Source organism: Hyposmocoma kahamanoa, unplaced genomic scaffold (genome assembly GCF_003589595.1).
Source record: "Hyposmocoma kahamanoa isolate Upper Pololo Valley unplaced genomic scaffold, ASM358959v1 66, whole genome shotgun sequence".
NCBI lineage: Eukaryota > Metazoa > Arthropoda > Insecta > Lepidoptera > Cosmopterigidae > Hyposmocoma > Hyposmocoma kahamanoa.
In genome coordinates, this window is record NW_020653854.1 from 3,549,589 (window position 1) to 3,573,595 (window position 24,007).

Sequence of the window (24,007 nt, forward strand, 5' to 3'; positions counted from 1 at the left end):
TTCAAAAAAACGTATTAACGCGTGAAGAGGTGATAAACCAAATTCATATTTACTCTCATCGACTTCCTTATTTAAACATTCGTCAATTTTGTTCATTTCACTGGGCAAGGCGTTACAAATAAAACATTTTGATGAAGAAACACCACTAAGTGCATTACACACTTTACCATCTACCATAGTAAGTTGCAAACAATGAGTAATGCGATATTCGCGATCTTCTTCCTTGAAAACAGTAGGCTGCAAGTTCCTTATTTTATCTTTAAAATGAGCTTCTTCCTCAACTGACACTGCAGTCGATTCCTTCAAATATCGGAGGCGTATAGGACGACAGTATCGAGTTGATGAAGGACGAGGATTTTTCCACAAAACTACTGAATTTTCTTTGTTATCTGTTGTCAAAACAAGCTGAAGTGGCACATACGAAGTAACAAACAGGCTACTGTCTTCAAGAGTGGAGTCAGAAAAACACTGTTTATATTCTGAATGCCCTGTACTGCCATCGAAACCCCATTTCCCTATCAAAGATATCTTATCTAGAGACTCATTAGGTACACTATCCAAAACATCTTTTTGAGACTTGAGAATCCGATTGGCAGTATGATCTAATAAACTTTGAAGTTCGACTTCGGCGGATGATTCTGTAACAGTAATATCTGAAGGATAACAGTGTTTTTTAGATTCCACGACACTTTGGTAAGATGGGAAAATGGTTTTTGAAAACTTATTGTCTATAAATTTCTTTACTAATATATATTGATGTCGAGTTAACTGAGCTTCAACAATGAGCGATAAAACTTCGCTAGAATCGATTTCAGGACAAGACAAGCTATCGGACGCATTGAGCAATGACTGTACAAGAGAAGGGTCTTGGTTAGACAAACTAGCCAATCTTCTCCTTTTTGTACGTTTACTGGTGTCGTCAAAGTTAATTCTCGGACGGCCATGCGATGAAGAAGTTGATGGTTTAACTTCGTCAAAGCTCTGAGATACACGTAACTCAGTTCGCTGTACATCAATATTTTCAACGACATGCAGCCAATCTGAATATTTTTCTAAGAATTTAGATCTAGTACGATTCGACTTTGCCCAGTAGTGGGAAATTCGTTTACAAATATTCTTAATTTTAAGGCTTAAAGTCTCTAAATCAATATTTTCGATGTCGTCAGAAAGGGATGATGTTTCGGTCAAAGTGCTCAGGACGTGTTGCATTTTTTCATTTGGATTACCCACTTTAGAGTGCCAAATATCAAAAATTGTCATCCTCGATACAGAACATTTGAAAAATGTACCTAAAACAATATGAAAGCTGAACTTAAAAAAAAATTAAAAATTCAATACTATGGACATGCATACTTTGACACCCCTTTAAGCCAAGAAGAGGCAGCAAGATGCAAATGAAACTTATAGCTCTTAATAAGGACATACTCCTTATTCAAAAACCATATACCTCAGGTGCAGCTCAGCGCAGCCAAAAGTTGTAGGTCTAAAGGAAATTAAGTTATGCCAAAAATTTTCACCAAAAAACTGCCTTCAATAAAAAAAATATATAAAAAAAAGTATGCATAAAAAAAATTAAAAAAAATTGATAATAAAAGTACATACCATGCTCTTGGATCTCCATGCTTTCACAACACGTAAACACTTGATTTGGAATAGTGACACTCAAAAACAAAGTGATTAAGTTTCGATGACTCACACGTGGTGATAATTAGTCTCGCGATGCGCTCACTTCCGATGCACAAAAGTGAATGATAACGTGACCTAATTACATTGATATTTATAGTTTTTGGAAGCTTGTTAACTAGTTACTAACTTAGTGAGTTGATCTAACCGGGATAAGCCAATGATTTTTTTTGATTTATGGCCTATGGGGGAATCACAGTGCGCTCATTCCAATTTTAAACCGTTGCAACGGTTGGCAATTTCACGGCTATCACAAATGTTTGTGGGATTTACTATGTAATAAATGCTAACAATTTACTTCTTACAGTGACGCAAATTTTTTGACATCATTGTTCTTGTTGTCAACAATAGAAATATGTTCTTTGAAATTCTACAGCATGGATAAGGTCCAAAAGCTTTGTCAATTTAAATATGGAATGACGTAGATCATAAAGAAATATAAGACATTTCGTCATGTGACGATGGGTTTTACGTCTTGGCTGCACTACCAAGGCATGTTTAGCCAAATTTGAACCGACTCTGTCGAACAGTATACATAGGATGTTATACCGGGAGTCCGCTGTATGCGAGCATCAAACGTTCGGAAAGACAAACGTTCGGGGAGGTCTGCGCCCACTAGTGGTCCAAAAAATCTACATATCCTGGTTTCTTTTGAACTCTGACATTTAGAGTATAAAGTAACCCTTTAGATCAGACATCAAGGTCACTTTGGATAAAGGGTTTATATATTATCACCTTAGAATATGTAATAACGCATAGAATGATAGTTTCATATCAAACGAACTGCCACAAGTGAGGCAAAAATCAAATTCATGTAGGCTAGTTTTAGTAGTAGGTTAATTTTCGGTTTTAGTGAATATTTATATAAAAATACAAGTTGAAACGCGTTACTTCCTTGTGGAATGTGATGTTAGTATCTATTTTATGTGTGTCTGACGTATTTTTACACTCATTTACCGCACATTTCTTCATTTTTAGCTAAAATTCTTGAGCTGTTCGCGGTGCAAGTTAACCTTGAGCTCTGAAGGCCCGCCCGCTCGTGTAGGCCCTCTGGGCGCCCTTCAATTTGCCTCACTTAGAGTGTGCCGACTAGGTTTCTATGCGTTATTATTCTAAGATTATCACGTCATATATCTTCACAACTTTTATCGATTGCTGTCAAAATGTGATTTCCAATTTATCTTATCGGTCTATAAATTGATTGATGATTCACTGTTCCCCTATAATAGTTATGATTGGCGATGACTGCGGTTGTGAAATCATAGTTGTAGATCACAAAGTTTCAGATTTCTTTTCCTATGTTAAAACTGTATAATCGTCAAGTTCAAGGATTGTAAACCTTCTTCAATGTGCAGGTTTCATCAAGATGTTTTCCTTTCTTCGTTTGGGAGAGTTACTGTTACCTAACGTTACAACTTGTATATAGATACAACATGTTTAAGAAGATCAAAACGTTTATGCAACTGCAGCCCGGTTTGCGGATGGCAGAAAATGTAAATATTTGGAAATTTGTAAGTGAAGTAGTAATGATGAAGTAGAAATGAAGTAGTAGAGTGGTGTGAAAAATAATGAAGTAACCTGAATAGAAGACAACATGCTTCGACGGTTTGGTCATATATATGGGTCATGTAGAAAAGATAAGTGTAAGATTGACGGCACACATATACACCTATAGGGCGAATTTGGATGAGAACTTGGGGAGAGGTAAACCTAAAAGTTAGGCTTAAAGTACCAAGAACAAATGGGTGTGTATCAAAGGACTAAAGTGAGTGGACGAGGCGAAAGAGGTTTATCAGGAAAGTAGCAGGTAATAAAATTGTTCTCTACCGACCCCAGTATGAGGCAGACTTGATGGTATATCTGTAAGTGGACATTTCTGGAAAAATATTTATCATCGCGTGCTTGCCTACGTAACACCGGTTATGCAAAATCACTTTAGTTCTTTACATTGCCCTTTCATTCCATTCTTTGATACCAATATTTTATTCGTTTCAAAACCATAGAAACTATTAAATTAATACTTTAGTAACTGTAATATTTTGTATACTGTGACTCTAGTTAATTGGTAAACAAAGAGCGCTTGCATTTCGCTTTGATGCTTCAATTAGTAATGGCGATCGTAAATAATACAAATCAGACCTTGTCTGCGATTGACTAGTTTATAAATACAGTAATTATATTCAAAGAAATAGCGGTAGAATAATCCCGAAGTAGAATGTGCGACTACGTAATAAAACTGCAGCTTTTATCTCTGACTGCAACTTGGGCAGATTTCCCCAAGCACGTAAGTAAAATAGGGCAATAAATAAAACTAAGGGTATACTAAATATACCTTTTTATGATGTCAAATCATGCAACAAACACGTTGTGTGCTTGGGGGTTAGCGACATGCCTGCCTATAATAATTGCACTGCAACAGCGCCCATATCACTCTGAGACACAAAGTTGACAAGTCCCATGTGCCTATAGTTTCACCAGCACCCTCACCCTTCAAACCTGAAGGCAGGAATGCTCACACCACTGCTTGCAGGTAGAAATAGCTAGATAGAAATAGGTAGAAATAGGTGGTAACTACCTTCAGCGAACTATTTCACAAGGAGCAGCAGTAGTAGGTCCTAGTGAAAATTTTCGTCCAGGGAAGTACTGCCACCTTACACTTTGGCGAAAATCATCCGCCAAGTAGTAATGTGTGCATTACTGTGGGTGACGGGTGCAATGCAGTGTCCTTCAAATCTATGCGATTTAAAGCTCGTGCATGACTTGTTCGTTCCGTCTGTTAGTATTATAAAAAAGAAGCTCTACTGCTGCTGTTTTCATCGAGCAAAAAGGTAGGTACTGGGCCAAGAGAGAACTATACATTGGCCCAGAATTATGACGTGCATTGCAGCACCGGAAGGACGGTACATGACGTCATGACAGCAATTTCCGTGATGTCACAATGCCATCCTATACAAACGCTTTTTTGTTGTGCTAAAACTCAAATTAGCGTAAAAAACTACGCCACAGTCACGCCTTCAATATTTGTTTTGTTCTAGAAATAAAAATCTGAAGCTTTGCTTCCTCCTCAGCTGATTTCAACCTTGGCGATGATTCAGATTACGCGCAGAAAACGTGGTCTTATTTACTAAAATCTTTCTCCTGTACCTAATGCTTTTGATTGATATTTACTTTATTGTTTTGTCGCTTTTATTTCGTCCGTGTTATATGTCATTGTAGAATTTTAAAAAACTTGCACTATTTCAAAGTGAAAACTGTTAACACTGTACACAATATCTTAATCATTAGCGACTTTCGGACTAAAATGTTCACTGTGTCCTTTTGGTTTGTTTTGCTTTGAAGGAATTGTGTTTTCTTCCATATTTTAGATTTTTCAAGTTGGTATGTATTTGTACATTTTGTGTGTTTTGATTATGACAGAATATCAACTAGTGTACGTATTCCTTAGCCTTGTGTAGGTGAGTTATAAACCCGATTCACATGCATCTTTTATCATTAATTTGTAACGTATTTTTACATTGGATTGCATATGAAATAAAGTGTTCCGAATTCAGATTTTTATTAAATCCTTGCCCTTACGTGGCAATATCTATTTATATTAATATATCGATCCCTCTTACGTAAGCCCAAATTCAAAACTTACGATCGTTTCAATGTATACTGAAACGAGCATCTACGATTTTTTTAGATATTGTAATTAAATTTGACACCTATTACCTACTGCTGAGTATAACAACATAGATTTTTGTGGTTTACAATAGATTACGTAGCGAGAATCGATATACACCTATAATTTGGTTCGCAATAAAGGAATTTTAATTTTAATTCTAGCAACATAAGTCATTTTCCACAATGAGTACCATGTTTAAGTAAATCATGAAAAGGGTGCCCTAAATATCGTCTGTTTCAAATAAAAACTTAACATTTAGGTTAGTGGGTCGACGTCGCGACACATGCAAGGGCGGCACGACACGAAAATAATAAACCAATGGTTATATTAAATTAACCTTGGAATTTTTAGTTTAACAGTGTGATAAACATACGACAACCGATAGATAGAAATACCTGTACCGAACTATATATGTTGTTCCACACGACCGCACGTCTAACGATGAGTGAAGAAGACCAGACTAAACATTTAAAAGAGTTTGTTCCACAGTGCTATTTACAAGTAGGAAGACAACCGCGAGCCAAAACAATAATAGAAATACAAAATATGTGTATATCATTAATAAGCACGGAGAAAATCTAGAACTTGAATAGAAAGTATACGACTGTTAAAAAGACTATGAATAACGCAAAAACATTTGTTGAGATCGCTTGCTGCTGCACAACCTATACTTATAAAGGCACTAACGACAACGTATTTTCATGGAAACTAGACTAAAATAATGATGTTCCAGATTCAAATTCAAATTCAAATTCAAAATAATCTTTATTTCATAGGTAAGCATTATTACACTTGAAATCGTCACAATATTAAACTCTACCGCTCATTCGTAAGGCAGATTCCCCTGAGAAGAATGAGCAAGAAACTCTAGGGGTTGCTCTTTCAGAATCAGAAATACTATAATATTTCTGTTTCGTGTACGTAATGAAATGAAAATTGAGTAGAGAAAGAGGCAACAGTGAAAGACGAAGGCCACGAAAGAAGTTTTCAGATGAAATCGAGAACGTTCTTAAAAAGGATGAAGTGCGTAATAAAAAGAATATCAGGAATAGCATGAAAAGACTGATTAATGTAAGTGAAGCGAGAAAGTTTCATAATGATCTTATTTAAAATCAAATGTTACAGCTTCAAGTTATGACATATGTAGGTGCTAAAGTAATCTTTTCCGTAATACAATCTAACATCTTTTCCGTTGTACTAATTTCTGTAATCTGATCTAAGAAAAATAAAATCTGGCATTCTGGACTTACAGCCTACCACATTATGATAGGTTTCATTATATAGGTTTCAAATTGCTCAAAATAAACAAAAAAAAAAACAATTCCAAAATGGATTAAAAACTAGATTAGTGTTACAAAGAAAATACTTTTTACATGTTTGTCTGTTTTTGTTAGAGCAACGGATGAAAACAACAATACATGTAATTAAATTGTTTATGAGGATACGTCGAGTAAAGTCAATTACGTAGTTTATTTGTAAAAACATGGGAATTAGTTACGTGGATAACAAACACGGGCCGCGTGACAGGATATCTTCTTAGTGGAATATTTTTGAATAGCCGTTAGAGGTTAAAGACTGACAGAGTTTGTAAACGTTCTTTTAAGACCGTTAACGTGTAACGAACGATGTGATTTGAAAGAGAACATAGTGAATAAAACTGAGATTTTTTGTGTGCAAGTGCTTATATGGAGCGAATTGATGAAAGTAGATTGGCGAAAGTAAAATATTAACTACCTCACAAGAATATATTACTAACCTATTATACTACAACTTAAAAAAATTACTTTTATTCCATGACTTTTAATCATTTTCTAGAGAGATTTTTTCGAGTTATTCCTATCTGATCTCCTAAAACCGATCCACCGGGTGAATCCGTTTTTATTTTATATTATTTTATACTGCCTCCGTGGTCGAACAGTTACCATACCGAACTGCCACGCAGAGGTCCCATGTACGATTCCCTGACCGGGAGAAGTATTTGTATGGCCTACATTTATTTCTCTCGTGAGTTTGGGTGTAATTCGTGGTTGTCATATAAATATTAATATTTTTATTCCCACCTGATATCCTGGTAGTTACCAGCTTATTCTTGGTAGGTACTGTGGTACAGTCAACAAGAAAATATTTATAACTAATTTAATATGTCAATTGTAATGACCTGTCACAAAAAAATTGATTGTCTTAATAATTATAACATTTGATCAAAATTGCTTCCCTCTCTTCATCTTCCTTTTCTCTTGACTCTACTTACCTTACAAATATAATGAGGGGATCCGCTGGGAATTGCACAGTACAAAGGGAATCAGTTCGGATTTACAATTGGCGTTGGATCAGTTGTAGGGGATCCGATGGAAATAACCCAATGTTTCTTTGTATAGTTCTATCTTTGTATTCATAATAAAAAATTTTAGAACTATATTTACCATTGCAAAATGCCGCTTATTACACCCCTCGTTTCGTGATGTAGCACGCGATTATCGTTGTGTGCAATGTCATACGAAATTACTTTCGTGCAACATTAATGTCACAAGTGAAAACAGGCTGGTACTGGATTTTAGTTGCCCATCTAAGTTTTGCGGCAATATTTGCTAAAAAAATATGCAAAAAAATTGTAATAGATTCCATTATTGCACAACTGTACCCAACGGCGATAAGAAGAGTCAACGGGCTTACACGAAAAAACCAGTGTGAATGGACAGCACTAAAAAGATAAGTCAGAGGGAGATAGGCGTGACGGTACGTAATATATGCTCGTAAAGAAAATTTTTTATAAAGCCATATTTTATTCAGATATTATCAGTTGTTTACTAATTTAATTCTAAATATGATAATAATTATCATAAAGAAATTTGCTAAGGAAACAAAACGTATCTTGTAAACGGCGAACCACTGATTATTTGCTTTGATATTATAGCATTATATGAAATGATAACTTTCAGGTGATTTATTTAAATTAAATAATAATAATTTAACCCGGTGTTGCGGGTACCATAGGCACACAAATAGACAACCACAAATGACACCCAAACTCACGAGTGAAATAAATGCAGTCTATAATCATTTCGAACGTTGTCTATGTGTACTACGCTGGTGTACGTGGCAGACAAGCATGGTATCGAGAGGTATGGTATCCGTTTGGTCACGGTGGCAGTATTTCCATAAAGAATTTTTTCTCTACTCTAGCTCTACTGCTGCTAAAAATACTGTGTAATAGATTCTGATTTACGATAATGTTACAAACTGCAATATGGCATCATTTTGAGTGATACTTTCACGAGATAACCTTAAGTTCCTTCGTTAAACTAACTGAAATTTAGTTATCACGGGTTATCGAAAGAAGATAAACTGTCTCTAAATTATTTTAATGATGCAAATGTCAAGCACGTATACAGAAATGATTCAACACCATCGAGTATATAACAAGAAATAGAGACAAAAACTATTCTGCCATATCATTACTGTGACAACTGCGCTCTGATTGGCCAGCTCGAGCTCGAAACAATTGACGGGTGTCGTCAATGGGTGGTTCAAATCGACCAGGTAACTTGAGCTTATAATAAACGAAAATTGCAAAATTACATATTTAATATTTAATTACCGATGAAATGTGATTCCGTTTGTTTTATAATTAGATGTTTTGCTATTTTTCCCACACCACCGATTAGAACAGCACGGCATTGTTAGAGATATTATCTTTATTACAAAAAAATACAGAATATTATTTGTTATAAATAATATTTTCATGTACACACAGGCCAGTAGTTGGACTATCTATATTTCAGTGCAAACGGGAGTTGATATTTATAAGAGCTTTATCGCTACTGTTTTACCAGGAATATATGACCCTTATTTCGTTTCTATTTCTGGTTATATAGTCGATGTTCAACACTGAAAAGGTTATTTGACTTAGGTTAAAGAGAGAGAGAGAGAAATAGCAAAAAACCTCATTATTTAAAATATAAGAAAATTCGAAACCAAAATTTAAAAATAAACTAGAATTATAACTCAAATGAAACTAGCTTGTAAGTAGACCAAAATAACCTTTATTGAGAACCGACAAGTATAGAAAAGATGCATTTAGAAATAATACGTAAAATATGATAATAAATCAAAGAAAATGTAAGAAAATTGAGTTTTCCGAAATAACGACATCAGCTTTAATTGTCAAGAAAAACATATACCTAATGTAACACTTGTTTCTCGAGGTATCACGTCAAATGCATAGAAAATGCCATATTTTTATGTAGTATATTTATAAGTTGGATGTTGATAAACAATAACGAGTCAACCAACATTAATCATAGTTTGGCGAAATTGCCACCTAAAAATGAAAACGTTTGCTGTTACGCTTTTGTTGTTGGCTTGGCTCGTTGTTGTTGGGGAATTTTAGTAATAGATCACAACAATTCGTCATCACTGATGTGACAACATTTGTGTATCAAAAACAACGAACAGCTCTTTAGATGGCATGTATCAGCATACAGTTATAGTGACTTGGTTAACTTTTAAACAACTTTGACCATTTGAGGTAGGTAACATGAGATATTGGCATGTGACAAAACAAATACGTAGACATTGTAGCATGAAGGTTTGACCTACTGCCTCTCAAGCCTACGGTCGTAAGTCCGAATCCGTGTTTGCACCTCCGAGTTTTTCGGAACTTATTTTTACGAAATTTACTTTAAACGTCGAGAGAAACCCTTTTTTATGTTATCAAGGGAGGAAACTGAAAAGTCATGCCCTTTGAATACCGTAATGCAGTAATGTTCATAGTAATGCTTGACGGCAGAAATAGGTTACCTAATTCTGCCGCCAAGCAGTAATGTGAGCATTACTGCGTTCTGGGTTTGAAAGAAAAGGGTGCTGGTGAAATTACAGGCACATAGGATTTGTCAACTTATGTCTCAGGGTGACGGGCGCAGTGGGAGTGGGAGTAAGGTGGCAGTATTTCCCTGAATAAACTCTTTCACAAGGCGCTCTACTGCTACTACCTACCTGTACAAACCATTATCGACGGAACAAAAATAAATTTAATCACACACGTAGGTGGAAAAACAAGCAAATATTCAGTTTTCTTTGCACTAAACCGAGATTTATATATAGTTTGATAGATTTTCATGATACCTAATTTTGCTTACACTCAAATCTGCGTAGTACGAGGAACTGGAATCTTTTTTCGTACCACAAATAAATCAGTGCCCGTTTAATTGTGGCGATCTGTTGTACTGCAATATATCGGTCGGTAAACTGCGCATCAAATCAAAAATAGTTGTGTAAACACCGCCTTTTGTTTCACAGAAATTCATTACACTCGTTAATTGCTTCGACGAGGAAGCTTCAGTAGTTTTCTTTTTATATTTCGAACACTAACCTTAGATTACAATGCAAGGTCCGCGTTTGGTGCTTTTACGTGCTCGTTTGATTTTTTGTATATTAGAAGCGATAACCGAAACAATAATAATGTAATAAACTGCCTCCGTGGCCGAACGGTTGCCATGACGGACTGCCACGCAGAGGTCCCAGGTTCGATTCCCGGGCCGGGAGAAATATTTGTATGACCTACATTTATTTCTCTCGTGAATTTGGGTGTAATTTGTGGTTGTCTATGTGTGTGTCCATGGCACACGCGACACAGGGTTTCCCTAGTGCGGGGCTACGTTGAGTGTGTGCGTTAAAAAAAAAATTAACAATTTTTTTATCAATGAAAATGGCATTCCAAATATTGAAAGAAATTTAAAACAATATTGTAGAATCTTAAACATGAGTATCGTGTTGCATATGCCAATGTAATTATGTAACGATTGCATAAAATTTTTCTAAGAGTACCATTGACCTACCAACAAATGGACGTCGGGTCTATTACAAAAACCACGAAAAAAATGTCCGAAGTTAACCTATACAAACGTAATGACATGTAACGAAATATAAAAAACTAAAAAATTTAATTTAAATTGTAACGTCATTGCAGTACTGCCTAATTTTGCTTGCAACAATTTAAGGACCCAAATACACCATATTCAGCTTCTACTGGAAATTTAACAAAATGCACCATATTTAGCTTCGACTAAAAATTACTTATACTAATAATTAATATATATATAATATTAGACTACGTAGGACTACGATTCTTCATTTGCTCCAAACTTGAAATATTTCTCATTTTCTACTCGTTTAATTCCGCATATTTATTGACGAATATATCATGGCCTGTTTTTACGATACCAGAGTAATAAAAAAATTCTTAATGAAATATACGGTGAAATAATAATTAGACAAAAATAGACGTTTTGACGTATTTCAACTACACGGAAAATCGGTTTTTCGACATTAAATAATCTCAATACGAGTACTAAAAAACCGACCTCACAAGTTCATAGAATTACAACTATTTGCCAAGTTTTATTGAAATTGGTTACCGGAAAGTGCGCGAAACCAAACTCATCCCCTAATTTCGCACCCTTAGGTGGAATATTTTCTTTCAATTTCAATGGAACCACTAACGAGGTACACTCATTTCAATATCATTTCACAAATGGCCGCAGTTATCGCATAACATACATATACAACAAAAATGCTGTCGAATTTAGAACCTTCTCCTTTTTTGAAAACAAAAGATACCCGTACGTAGTGAACTACGGTATCCGAATCACTAATGACTAAATGTCGCTTGATAAAAAAAATCACAAAATGCAGCAAGATTTTAATTTTTTACAACATTTATCATCGGAAAAAACAGTTCCATTTGATTGTTATTAGAGATATTTTCATGAATTTTTGTTCTCCCAAGTTCCGTATTAAATACGTCTAGGGATTATGACCGGTTTTTTACATTTATCCGCATCTTCCTCACGAGCTTCAAAGCTACGTAATGACGACACCATTTCACCTTAAATTACGGGCAAAATAAATAATAAATTCAGCGTTACTTTTTCTGCATGGAGTTCCATATTCGACGCTCAATCGAAGAAGAGTTTTCGGCAGAAAGTCAGCAATTAACACTGAGGATGCCTCATAGAGAAGCCAAATACGTGACGGGTATACTTTTGGTAACGGTATCTGTAACTATTATTGCGCTTGTGTTATTTATTTTTTTAAATTTTATGCGGAGGGAGGAATATAAAAAATTATTCAACACAAGCGCATCTATTTCACACGATTTAACCATATTTAAACCTTCACTGGGTTCACGGTATAGCAAATCAATTTATTTCCAATTTTATTACGGGCAAAATCCCTATTAAAAAGAAAAGCCAAGACCGCAAACAAAAAGCAACATTGATATGAAAATAAATACGTTATATCATCAATGGACTTCAATTAATGTTTATGGGCTATAACGTCAAATGAACCATACAATACTCGTACAATTGGCATTGCATTGCTAACGGGTGTTAAATGCACATGTGGCCATGCATGTGACTCCTTTTGTGCCGCTTAACGAAGGAATATTATGAATGGCTGATTATGAATGCCAGGACTATGAAATGTATGAAAATATGCTTAGAGTACTAACGTATGCCTTTGTTTTGTCGCTCAAGAACTCGCACGAGACCTAAACGATCCCCGATTCTTACATTGTAAGGGCGCGCTCAAATTAGATGCTTAAGGTGGTTTTCCACCGGCGAGGCGAGACGAGACGAGAAGAGACGAAAATTAATAGCTCGCGCTGTTCAGTTCATCTAGCGATAAATACGCGGCTGAAGTCACATGTCCCGTAAATTATTATTATTAAATATGTTAACAGACGAAGTATCAGATAAGATCTTTTTTAAATTTCAAATCGTACGTATCGTTAATATCAATCGCGAGATTGATATTAATAGCCATGGGTGTGTATACATATATATATATATATATATATATATATATATATATATATATATATACATATGGGCATCACGATCTCGTGATAGAAACCGTGTCTCCGTTTTTTTTTATCATTCTTTATTTAGATATGCCATAGCTTACTTATCTGGGCGGTTCTACTGGAGAGCCGATTCAACAAAATAGTAACAGTCTTTTTGCCTGTTTCGTGTGGAGATTGCTTAATATACAATTTATGGCATGTAAGGGTGTTCGGTTGATACGCAGGTCTCTCAACAATGCCGCACCCCTCTGTTGTTCGTACCGGATACATTCCAGTAACAAATGATATGCATCTTCCACTACTCCACATAACTCGCAATTAGGAGAATTGCTTTTTTTCCATTAAGAAAGTAAAACTGTTTAATGGAACGTATCCGGTTCTTGTTCCTAATGCGATGACAACTGTTTTTCTACTAGTCGTACTCTGCAAACCAAGGTAGACGAGTGGCAATGTGCGATGGTACTCACTGCAACTTCAGTTGTACATTTCGGGCTACAAGTTCTGGTATTTTAGCTATGACCATAATGTGGGCAGTAATACGGTTCAATATTACATCAACAAATATTTCAATTCTCGCCTCGTCAATCCTCGTGAATCCAGACCATTTCCACCGAAGATGACTACGAGATAATTGAAATTTTGTCATAGAAATTTCAATCCTCGTCTCGCCTCCCTGGTGGAAAACCACCTTTATAGGAGCGCTGTGACGGCGCAACTGCTGCACGTCAGCCACGTGGCCCGTTACGTCTTAATTGTTACTGCAAAAGTGGCTCGCGTGTCACAAGTAGACGCAAGGAATTTATTTCGAAGACTTTAATTTATATGCACGCTGACCGCTAGGACATTAACTTATTTACCGATTCCTTAGGACAACTTCTTAAGAAGGCGAACATGTTTTTAAATGACGACTTTGTACGTGTATGAAATTAGTTATTAAGTAGGTTAAAATTTTGACATTTGCAAAATTTTAATAATTTTAATTTATTTTAATTATGTCGTAATCTTGTATCTTTGTTAGTCTAAGCTTATGGGTGCTTTCTACAAGCTCTCTGAGCCCACTTGCTATATTGAATAAATACATTATTTCCAGATGGTTCCAGAAACAAGCAAATCATAGGAAGCAATACAGATTACAATCGATTATTTGTTACAGTCCGCACACGTAAATTAAAAACGTTTTTATGTTTAAAACGAAGTGCACACAAACACAAATTGACGTAACCTGTGGCGTACAGTTATTTCCGATACTTATTATACGAATTTGTGATATTTGGAATAAACATAATTTAACAACTAGGTGTACGCGATTTAGATCCGAAATAATAATTTCATTTCCAATGTACTATTGCGAAAACCTAAACTAACTCGATGAAACATTATAGTCATATCTCCATCTTAGAAAAGTAATTGCTAATAATACTCAACAAATATAGAATAAAATAAACAATACAACAGCGGGCTTCACACAGTCTCTCTATCGAGTTGGAAGGAAATGTCATCAGTCGCGCGTGCAATCGCGCACTCCAACGCGCGCCAGTTTCACGCGATCTATCCTGCGCTGTTAGCCTTTACACGGACGCTCTTTCCGTTCTAACATAAACGAACACGAGCAATCGCACGTGAAAGAACGTTAGCTTACAAAGTTTCAAACAGGTAATCGCGTACGATTGCAATAGACTGGCCTATCTATAACATTTGCAGTGCTTACCACAAGGCGCACGACTTGTTCGTCCCGTTGCTTGGCAAAAAAGCATTTAAAGGCGAAAAATTGCTAGTCAGTATTCCACAAGGAACAGCCAGAGAATTAAAGTATATTTCATCCAAAGCTATCCGTGTTCAAGTGGCATGCACGCCGGTGTTCATGGTGTCGATCGCCATCTCTTATTCGGGCTCGATCCCCGGCCGGGTCAATGTAGAAAACACTAACTTTTCTATATTGTCTCGGTGTTTGTAGCAGAGTTGTAGTTTCCGATTTCCATAACACAAGTGCTTTACTTTGGGATCAGAGCAACATGTGATGTTGTCTAAAACGTTTCGTGTCCACGAGAAATCTCAGTACGTTCCTAACAAAGCCAACATATGATACAGCGTTTGGCCTTATTGTTTGCAGGCGTTTCAATTAAAGTTCATATCTCTAATTGACGTCGGCTAGTTTCGCCGATGTACTGTATGTGGTTCGTGGAAAAATACAGAAAAATTGCGCAGCACTAAGTACGTTTTACGTATTACCCTAGAGAAGTAGTTGCCCATTGGGAGGTGTTCTTCTACCATGAAATTACAGAGACAATTGCCGTTAGCGACAGCGTCAAATATTTGCATACAAAATGTTACTTCTCGCTAGGAGCAGCGTTCAATTTTCGATACAAAATTGTCAAACATTTTACAAAATCGCTAACGACAACTTTTTATGTAATCTCATGGTAAAGGCACAGATGCTCCTCAGTTGGGAAGTACGTATGTATCTCTAAGTCACTTTTTATGTAATATTAAGTGACGGAACGACCAAGTCTTGCACCTGATGCTAAGCTACACGCCCACCCATGATAGCCGCAGTGCCACTCAGAGCTTTAAATCACAAAGATCTGAGGGGCACTGTCACTGCTCCAACACCCTGAGAGCCAAGTTGACAAGTCCCATGTGTCTGTAATTTCACCAGCACCCTTTACGTTCTACTGCTACTAGCCTAACCTATAATAAAAGGCGCGTGCGATCCTCGATGTGCAACTCGAGTCACATCTCGCGTACCCATTCCCAAGCCTTGTTTTGAAAAAAAAAAAACAAAGGTTATTTCAATATAGCATGAGAACATTGGGATGATTCCTTATTTCCAATTACTTTTTACAATTTGTATGTACAATTAAAATAACAACGTGACAACCCTACACTCCGATCGAAGAGTAGGCACTGATACGCCGAAATACAACAATAAAGATCACAGATAGAATATCCAGAGACACGTCCATTTACGACTATTCCCACGACTATTGGAGTGAGTATATACAGTAGAACTCCTCAATTAGTCGTAATAGTAACTTGACCTCTAGCTTCAAACTCGTAATTTCACACAGTGTGTCGGACCATTTAGTGGAGTCCACACTTTGGCGGTTTTAGGTACTGGCTACTAAAGTACGACATATCAACGTTTGTTAATAGAATTGTTTACGTAGTCCTTTGTAATAAGTAGCTATGGGGCTCATAAGTACCTCCTACCTAATCATCCTTTCAAAACGCTGTATATCACGTAGTTGTTTTCAAATTGGATAGGATAACTCATAAATTTGTTTATTTTATTTTTTATTTAGTCATTTTTTATTTCATTCAGGCCACATGACCCACATAATATATACCTTAAGGACTAACATACATACAATATAATATAACAATATAATAAAGTAAATAACTAATCTACACGAAATGCACTCGTCGGCAACGTGTGGCGCAATCTGGTGTCAGGTATCTGGCCGCGGAATCGCCGATATATAACATCCTTCTGCCAACGTCCTTCATGAAGGTCGACAGATGTTTGGTCAGTAATCTCACCACAAACGAATTGAGTAGCAGTAGAGGTCCTTGTGAAAGAGTTCGCCCTGAGAACTACTGCCACCTTACCTATTTCTGCCGCCAAGCAGTAATGTGAGCATTACTGCGTTTCGGTTTAGAAGGGATAAGGGTACTGGGGAAATTACAGGCACATGGGATTTGTCAACTTACGGTGACGGGCGACGGACGCAGTGGCAGTGCCCATAAGATCTTTGCGATTTAAAGCTCTGAATGGCACTGCAACCGCTATGGATAGACGTGTCGCTTACCACCAGGCACACGACTTGTTCGTCCCGTTATTAGGTATCATAAAAAAAATTGCTTTTGCCTCATAATAGCTGGTATCACCGAAAGGTCTACTTCAGTAATTTATGATTATAACCTTAGAATAATAACGCATAGAATGATAGTTTCATATCAAACGAACTGTCACAAGTGAGGCAAAAATCAAATTCATGTAGGCTAGTTTTAGTAGTAGGTTAATTTTCGGTTTTAGTGAATATTTATATAAAAATACAAGTTGAAACGCGTTACTTCCTTGTGGAATGTGATGTTAGTGTCCATTTTATGTTTGTGTGACGTATTTTTACACTCATTTACCGCACATTTCGTCATTTTTAGCTAAAATTCTTGATCTGTTCGCGGTGCAAGTTGACCTTGAGCACTGAAGGTCCGCCCGCTCGTGTAGGCCCTTTGGGAGCGCTTCGATTTGCCTCACTTAGCGTGTGCGGGCTAGGTTTCTATGCGTTATTATTCTAAGATTATAACTATGTGCACTTTAGTTTGATCCACATGGTTGGTGTGGTTTGATCCACTCTGGGCGCTTCATTAGTAGGTCCCGTTCGATTCCCGGTATATAGGAGAGGAAATGTACTTTTCAAATTTTTTTCTGGTCTGGGTATACCGAGAAGAATCACAAGTTTGTGAAGTAGATTGCGTCAGCGTTAACTATAACCTAATACTTAGAGAGTCGTGGCAAGCTGTGACGGAATACAGGTTCATTATATACATAAGGCTTTACTTTTGATCTGAGATTTATAGCTTTTCTCTCTTCCAGTTCTCAATTCCAGTGTTGTTTTGTGTGTGTTACGTGATTTGTGAACCGATTTTGATGATTCTATTTTTGTTGGAAAGAGGGTACCTCAGGTGAGGTTCCATTTAAATTTGAAGAAAATATTCCACCACTAAGGGTGCAAACTGGGGGATGAATTACTTTTGAAATCGGTCTTTTTTAGTACTCTGTACAGAGATTGTTTGGTTACTTTTGAGAATGATATCACGTTACCTCAACAATGTGATGTCAAAGTTTATATAACATATTCCTGACAATCTTCATTTCAATATTGGCACTAATATCGCATTGCGTTGCATTTTCGACTTAATATATAAGCTCTATAAAGTTAATATTAAATTTCTACACTTTAATATAATACATAATTACAATATCAACAAAACTAGGCAATCAGATAACCTGTTCCTATCACGTAATTGGCTGGTTTCCTGACATTGAAATCATGTAATCGCACATTGCTAAAATTTCAATACATCGAAATGTTACACAATGATGATTATTCACTCTAATGTAACATTTAATGTTACCCAAACAGTATTGCATATTGCGATATAGGGCTATCGCGTTACGTTACATTTTCGATATAGAGTGATTCTGAAATTTCAAGTCATCGAATTATTTATGGGATATTTTATTTTTTGAATGACATCAAATGACGAGAGTAAGTCATGCGACACGCCTGTCTATAACAGTTGTAGTTAGAGATCCGAGGGTCACTGCCACTACGCCCGTCACCGTGAGACACCTGACAAATCCCATGTACCTACCTGTAACTTCATAAACACCCTTACTGCTTGGCGGTAGAAATAAGAAAGGCAACGGGTTAAAACCCAATCAGCCCGCCGGGTTTTAACCCAAAACGACGAGTTTTAATGTACTTATGCCCAAAATCGTGAGCAGAAACGGCGAATACAATATTTGGTATAATTCCATATTATTTAGAAATTTTGATGTAAAAAATCTATTATAGACGAAAAGTGGCATCAATACAATATCCACCTTTCAATCCTGTGGATTCACATTACTGAGGGCGCGTGTCCACGCTAAGAAAAGTCGCACCATTTGTACACACGAACTGTGTACACTGCCTCGGCGCCGGACAAGAAAAAAATCTAGTCTAGCCCCCACACGACGCGCTCTGACGCTATTTTGTGGGGCGGGATGAGGTGCATTGTCAGTAAAAGAACGTTTATGCGCGTGGACGAGTGTTGTTTAGTACTCAAGAATTACAAAAACATATTTCTTCCCACAGTCGGTAATAAAACGACAGCTACCTGGATGACTCGTAATGCACTGACACATTTTACCCTACACACGTCTGCCCGAAAGCATTCGTATCGTGTTTCTTTTCGTGGTTAGATCCGACAAAGTTCTTGTCGTGTACAAGACCATTCTCATCTTTTTTGTAGCAAACACGTCAAATTTCGGTTTTTACGAAAATCAATACACGCACGTATATACGACCTAAAGATTTTTGGTATCAATTTATTTCAATACGATTGTCAAGCGAATCAATTCAATAAAAAGGCAAATCGAATCATATAGATCAGAAAGCAATAAAAATTTTATAACAATCTCATTAAATTTCAACACACACTACGTTTTTAACCCGATTTAAACCTGGAGTTTACAAAGCGCCGGGTAATATCCGGGCGCTTGTCCATCTCTAATGGTAGCAATACCAGACACGTAATGAGGTGCATCTTAATATAAAATAACCGTTTATTATGAAAACAATTGCCTCGTGCCAAGAAGTTGTATAACAGAGTATTCAAAGATCTTTGTGTTAAGTTTAAAATACACAATTGTAATATACATATTGCATAGCAACATGTAATTAGGAAATTTTAGTTTAACTATAATTATTAATTCAAAGATTGAACACTAAGCAAAATTTGAACCAGCTCCTTCAGTCTGACGCTCTCTCAACTGAGCTACAGAACGAACCAGCAGACCTTATGATCTTTCAATGTGGTTCTTGCACATATTTAGTTTAATTGGTCGTCAAAACCTCAACCTTTTCTGAAAACAAAACCCCTGTTGCAATTTAAGTTTATTGACTATTAATCTCCTGGTCTCAAACTAGAGACTTCCCTGTACTTTGAGTATTAGAGTTACGAAATTAACTTTCTATACTATGCAGAACACATTCTAACCAGAACATTTAAGGTGGTGGCGCCAGTGACCGACAAGCACATGGTGTTCTAGAATAGCCAATCTCAAAATCAACAAATTTATCAGGTACTTTTTTTATTTATTATTTCACTTTTAAATTTACAATTTACAAATTGCATAAACCTGTACAGATTTCTAGCACATTATGCAGTCGTCATCTACACAATATAAAATCTTGAAAACATTAAATATTATTACAACACGCCAACAGTGTTTTATAAAAAACAGAGAGATGATTTAGAAACAACTGAAGAATATCTATGGTCAACGAATCATAATACATATATACCGGTCCATGTCGTCACGATAAAATTTAGCACATTCTGAATGCAGCGGTTTTATAAGATTATAATAATCATTTTTTATTATTATTATTATTATTTGTTTATAGAATCATAATATTTATTTGTATATTGACCACGTAATGAATATAATTAGTGGTGTCAGACATACTAATAGCTAAGAACTTTATAAATTGTATATATATAATTCTTATACTCTTATTTAGTTCGTATGCCAAGATTTGTAAATTATTCCAGCGTGCCTTTTATGTCACGTCACAGCTCGAAAAATCGCAATGAATATCAGCATTGGTGAATGCGGATGCTGTTGCGAATGCTGATATTCGCAACAACCCGACGTTACATTTAATTGAAGTCAAAAGACGAGTGAAACCATTCTTTTTTCAAATTAAACGTTCTGGTGTATGTGGACAATGGTTGATAAGACGATTGCAGTCATTCTTTTTTTAAATCAAACGTTCTGGCATCAGTGGTCAATGGTTAATAAAAATCAATGGCCAATGGTTTAGACGAAGATTGCAGTCATTCTTTTTTCAAAATAAACATTCTGGTATCAGTGGCCAATGGTTTACAAAATCAGTGGCCAATTGTTTAAAAGACGATTGTAGTCATTCTTTTTTCAAATCAAACGTTCTGGTATCAGAGGCCAATGGTTTATAAAAATCAGTGGCCAATGGTATATAAGACGATTGCTGTCATTCTTTTTTCAAAATAAACATTCTGGCTTAGAATAATAACGCATAGAAACCTAGCCCGCACACGCTAAGTGAGGCAAGTTAGAGGGTTCCAAACGCGTCCCAGGAGCGCGCGGGCTGTTAGTGCTCAAGGTCATATTGCACCGCGAACAGCTCCAAAATTTTTTGCTAAAAATGACGAAATGTGCGGTAAATGGGTGTAAAAATACAACAGACAAACATAAAATAGACACTAACATCGCATTCCACAAGTAAGTAATGCGTTTCAACTCATATTTTTATGTAAATATTCACTAAAACAGAAAAATAATTTCGCGGCAACAAGATACGAAAGTGTTGCAAAGTAACGAATTTTTTTTCTCCCCATTTTGCTATTCTGTATCAAAATAATTATATTACGTAAATTTTAGTGGTGCCTGTAATTTAGATTTATTTGCGCATCTTGAACTAATATTTACTTGAATAAACATTAAATGTTTTCGTTAACTCCAGTAAGTGATTGGGACACTTAATTATTTTATAATACTTTTAACGGCTCTGCGTTCATGCTTTATTGAATAATTATTTATTTTAATTTTATTTGAATTGGAGCACATATTGCAACAAATTTACTTATATATTTGTTTCTACTATAGTGTTGGCACCACCAGTACAACTTTGATAGCTTATTATATGTCTTTCTTTTCGTAACTCAAGCGAAATATGAAATATTTTATATTAAAATATTTTATTTTCTTAAAAGGGGAGCATTCTTAAGCGATTTTTTAATCTATTTTAACAGTTATTTTCTTTAATGTGTGCTTTTGGCATTTTCGGTTTTAGGTTTCGAATACGGCACTTACTTCTAAATCCAAGATGCGGGCGCGATTTTTCGAATAATGGCAAGTTGGGTATCGTTTTCGAGATGTTTGGGAATGTTCAATACAAATATGGCACTCATTTCTAAATCCAAGATGGCAAACACGACAGTTCAAACAAAAGCAATATTCGTAATGAGCACCCCCAAATACCTCGAAAACGATACCCAACTTGCCATTATTTGAAAAATCGTGCCCGCCATCTTGGATTTACAAATAGTGCCATATTCACATTGAGCATCCCCAAATACCTCGAAAATGATACCCACATAGCATTTTTTGGAAAAATCGTGCCCGCCATCTTGGATTTAGAAATGAGTGCCACATTCGTAATGAGCACCCCCAAGTACCTCGAAAATGATACCCATATTGCATTTTTTTGAAAAATCGTGCCCGCCATCTTGGATGTAGAAATGAGTGCCATATTCGTCATGAGCATCCCCAAGTACCTCGAAAATGATACCCATATTGCATTTATTTCAAAACTCGTGTCCGCCATCTTGGATTTAGAAATGAGTGCCATATTCGTAATGAGCATCCCCAAATACCTCGAAAAGGATACCCATATAGCATATTTTGAAAAATCGTGTCCGCCATCTTGGATTTACAAATAAGTGCTATATTCGTTTTTCATCGACAAAACCGAGCACATCTGTAGGCACCTGATCGACAATGTCGGGCAAATCTGTAGGCACCTTTAACTTAATGATGAGTTAAGCAAGATACAATTTCCCCACTTTTGAGGGAAATGTTATTCCATGGCATCATTATTTGTATATTTGTGTGCGTGCCGACGAGCGTAGTTACAAGTTGCTTACGCCTACATGAATTTGGTTTTTGCCTCACTTGTGACAGTTCGTTTGATATGAAACTATCATTCTATGCGTTATTATTCTAAGCATTCTGGTATCAGTGGCCAATGGTTTATAAGACGATTGCAGGCATTCTTTTTTCAAATTAAACCTTCTGGTATATGTGGCCAGTGGTCCACGTGAACAATATTGTCGTAATACAAATTTTAGAGTTCCTCTAAAAATGTCCTTGTGCGTATTAAAATACAGAACAGTATATGAAATAATTGCGGAATTTAAATGGCAGGTTTTCCTTCAATATTACGTAAGTATAATTCTACCTGTTTCGATCTCTGTTACTTGCTCTCTTACCTGATGTTAGGTTAAACCATCACCTTACATAACATTAATATAAACAATAATAAAAATGCTTATTATGTGATAAATGTCCACTTACCGAGATGCGAGAGGTTGGTGAGATCTGACTCTGTAAACAAATAAAAAATGCGTGTGAATAAAATGACAATGAATGCCGTGCAAACACAATTAAAATAAATACGTTTATTATACTAAGGCCATAGCAGGAACTCCGACAGTTGCTTTCAAAATTTTTTTTCAATAATTCTTCAAAAAAATCTTCATTAAGACAACTAAGATGCTTTACGGGTCGATTTGGCCATAGTATTGTTAACAAACAAAAATAAGAAAAGCCTCTTTAACGTTATTTAAAAATGATATGACATGCTTGTATGAGGAAACACCTGATAATGATAAAACAATTACACGTATGAATAATAAAAGTGTTACAAGTCACTGGGTTTGAAATATATTATTACATTGCCATATGTTTTAAGTATTTTAATTATTTATTTTGTTTTTAGGTTATTTCATTTATAAGTATTAGTTTTTTTTAATAGTATCAAGTTACGAATTAAACAAGTGGTGCGTCGTTACGATTGACATGGTCGTGTCGCGATTAATTAAGGCATGATTAAGATAGTGAATAATATAGAATAAAATAGTATTCATTTATTACAACGCCACAATATAAAAATATACATAATATAAAGAAATTAAAAAAATAAAGCAAAGTTCGTTCCGTGGCTTAGTTGGTATAGCGTCTTGCACGGTAAGCTAGAAGACGTCGGTTCGAATCCGACCGGATTTGTATTAATAATTATAACAAACTAGTAATTTAATTTTTTTTTAGAATACGAAGTGACGGGACGAACAAGTGGTGCACCTGGTGCTAAGAGACACGCCTATCCATAACAGTTGTAGTGCTATTCAGAGCTTTAAATCGCAAAGATCTGAGGGGGATCTGTGTCTACACTTGTCACCCTGAGATATAAGTTGGT

The 24,007-nt window shown here is 35.9% G+C and overlaps 1 protein-coding gene across 2 annotated transcripts in view; it reads right to left on the reverse strand.

Moving 5' to 3' along the window:
* The window catches only part of LOC113231947, a 405,956-nt gene that overhangs the window by 131,559 nt on the left and 250,390 nt on the right, over window positions 1–24,007 (reverse strand). The window contains exon 3 of one of the 2 annotated variants that reach the window (XM_026466505.1): window positions 23,107–23,136. The exons of the other annotated variant lie outside the window; for it this stretch is intronic. Coding sequence (XP_026322290.1) covers window positions 23,107–23,136 — 30 coding nt within the window. The remainder of the gene's footprint in view (window positions 1–23,106; window positions 23,137–24,007) is intronic. 2 annotated transcript variants of the gene reach the window in all.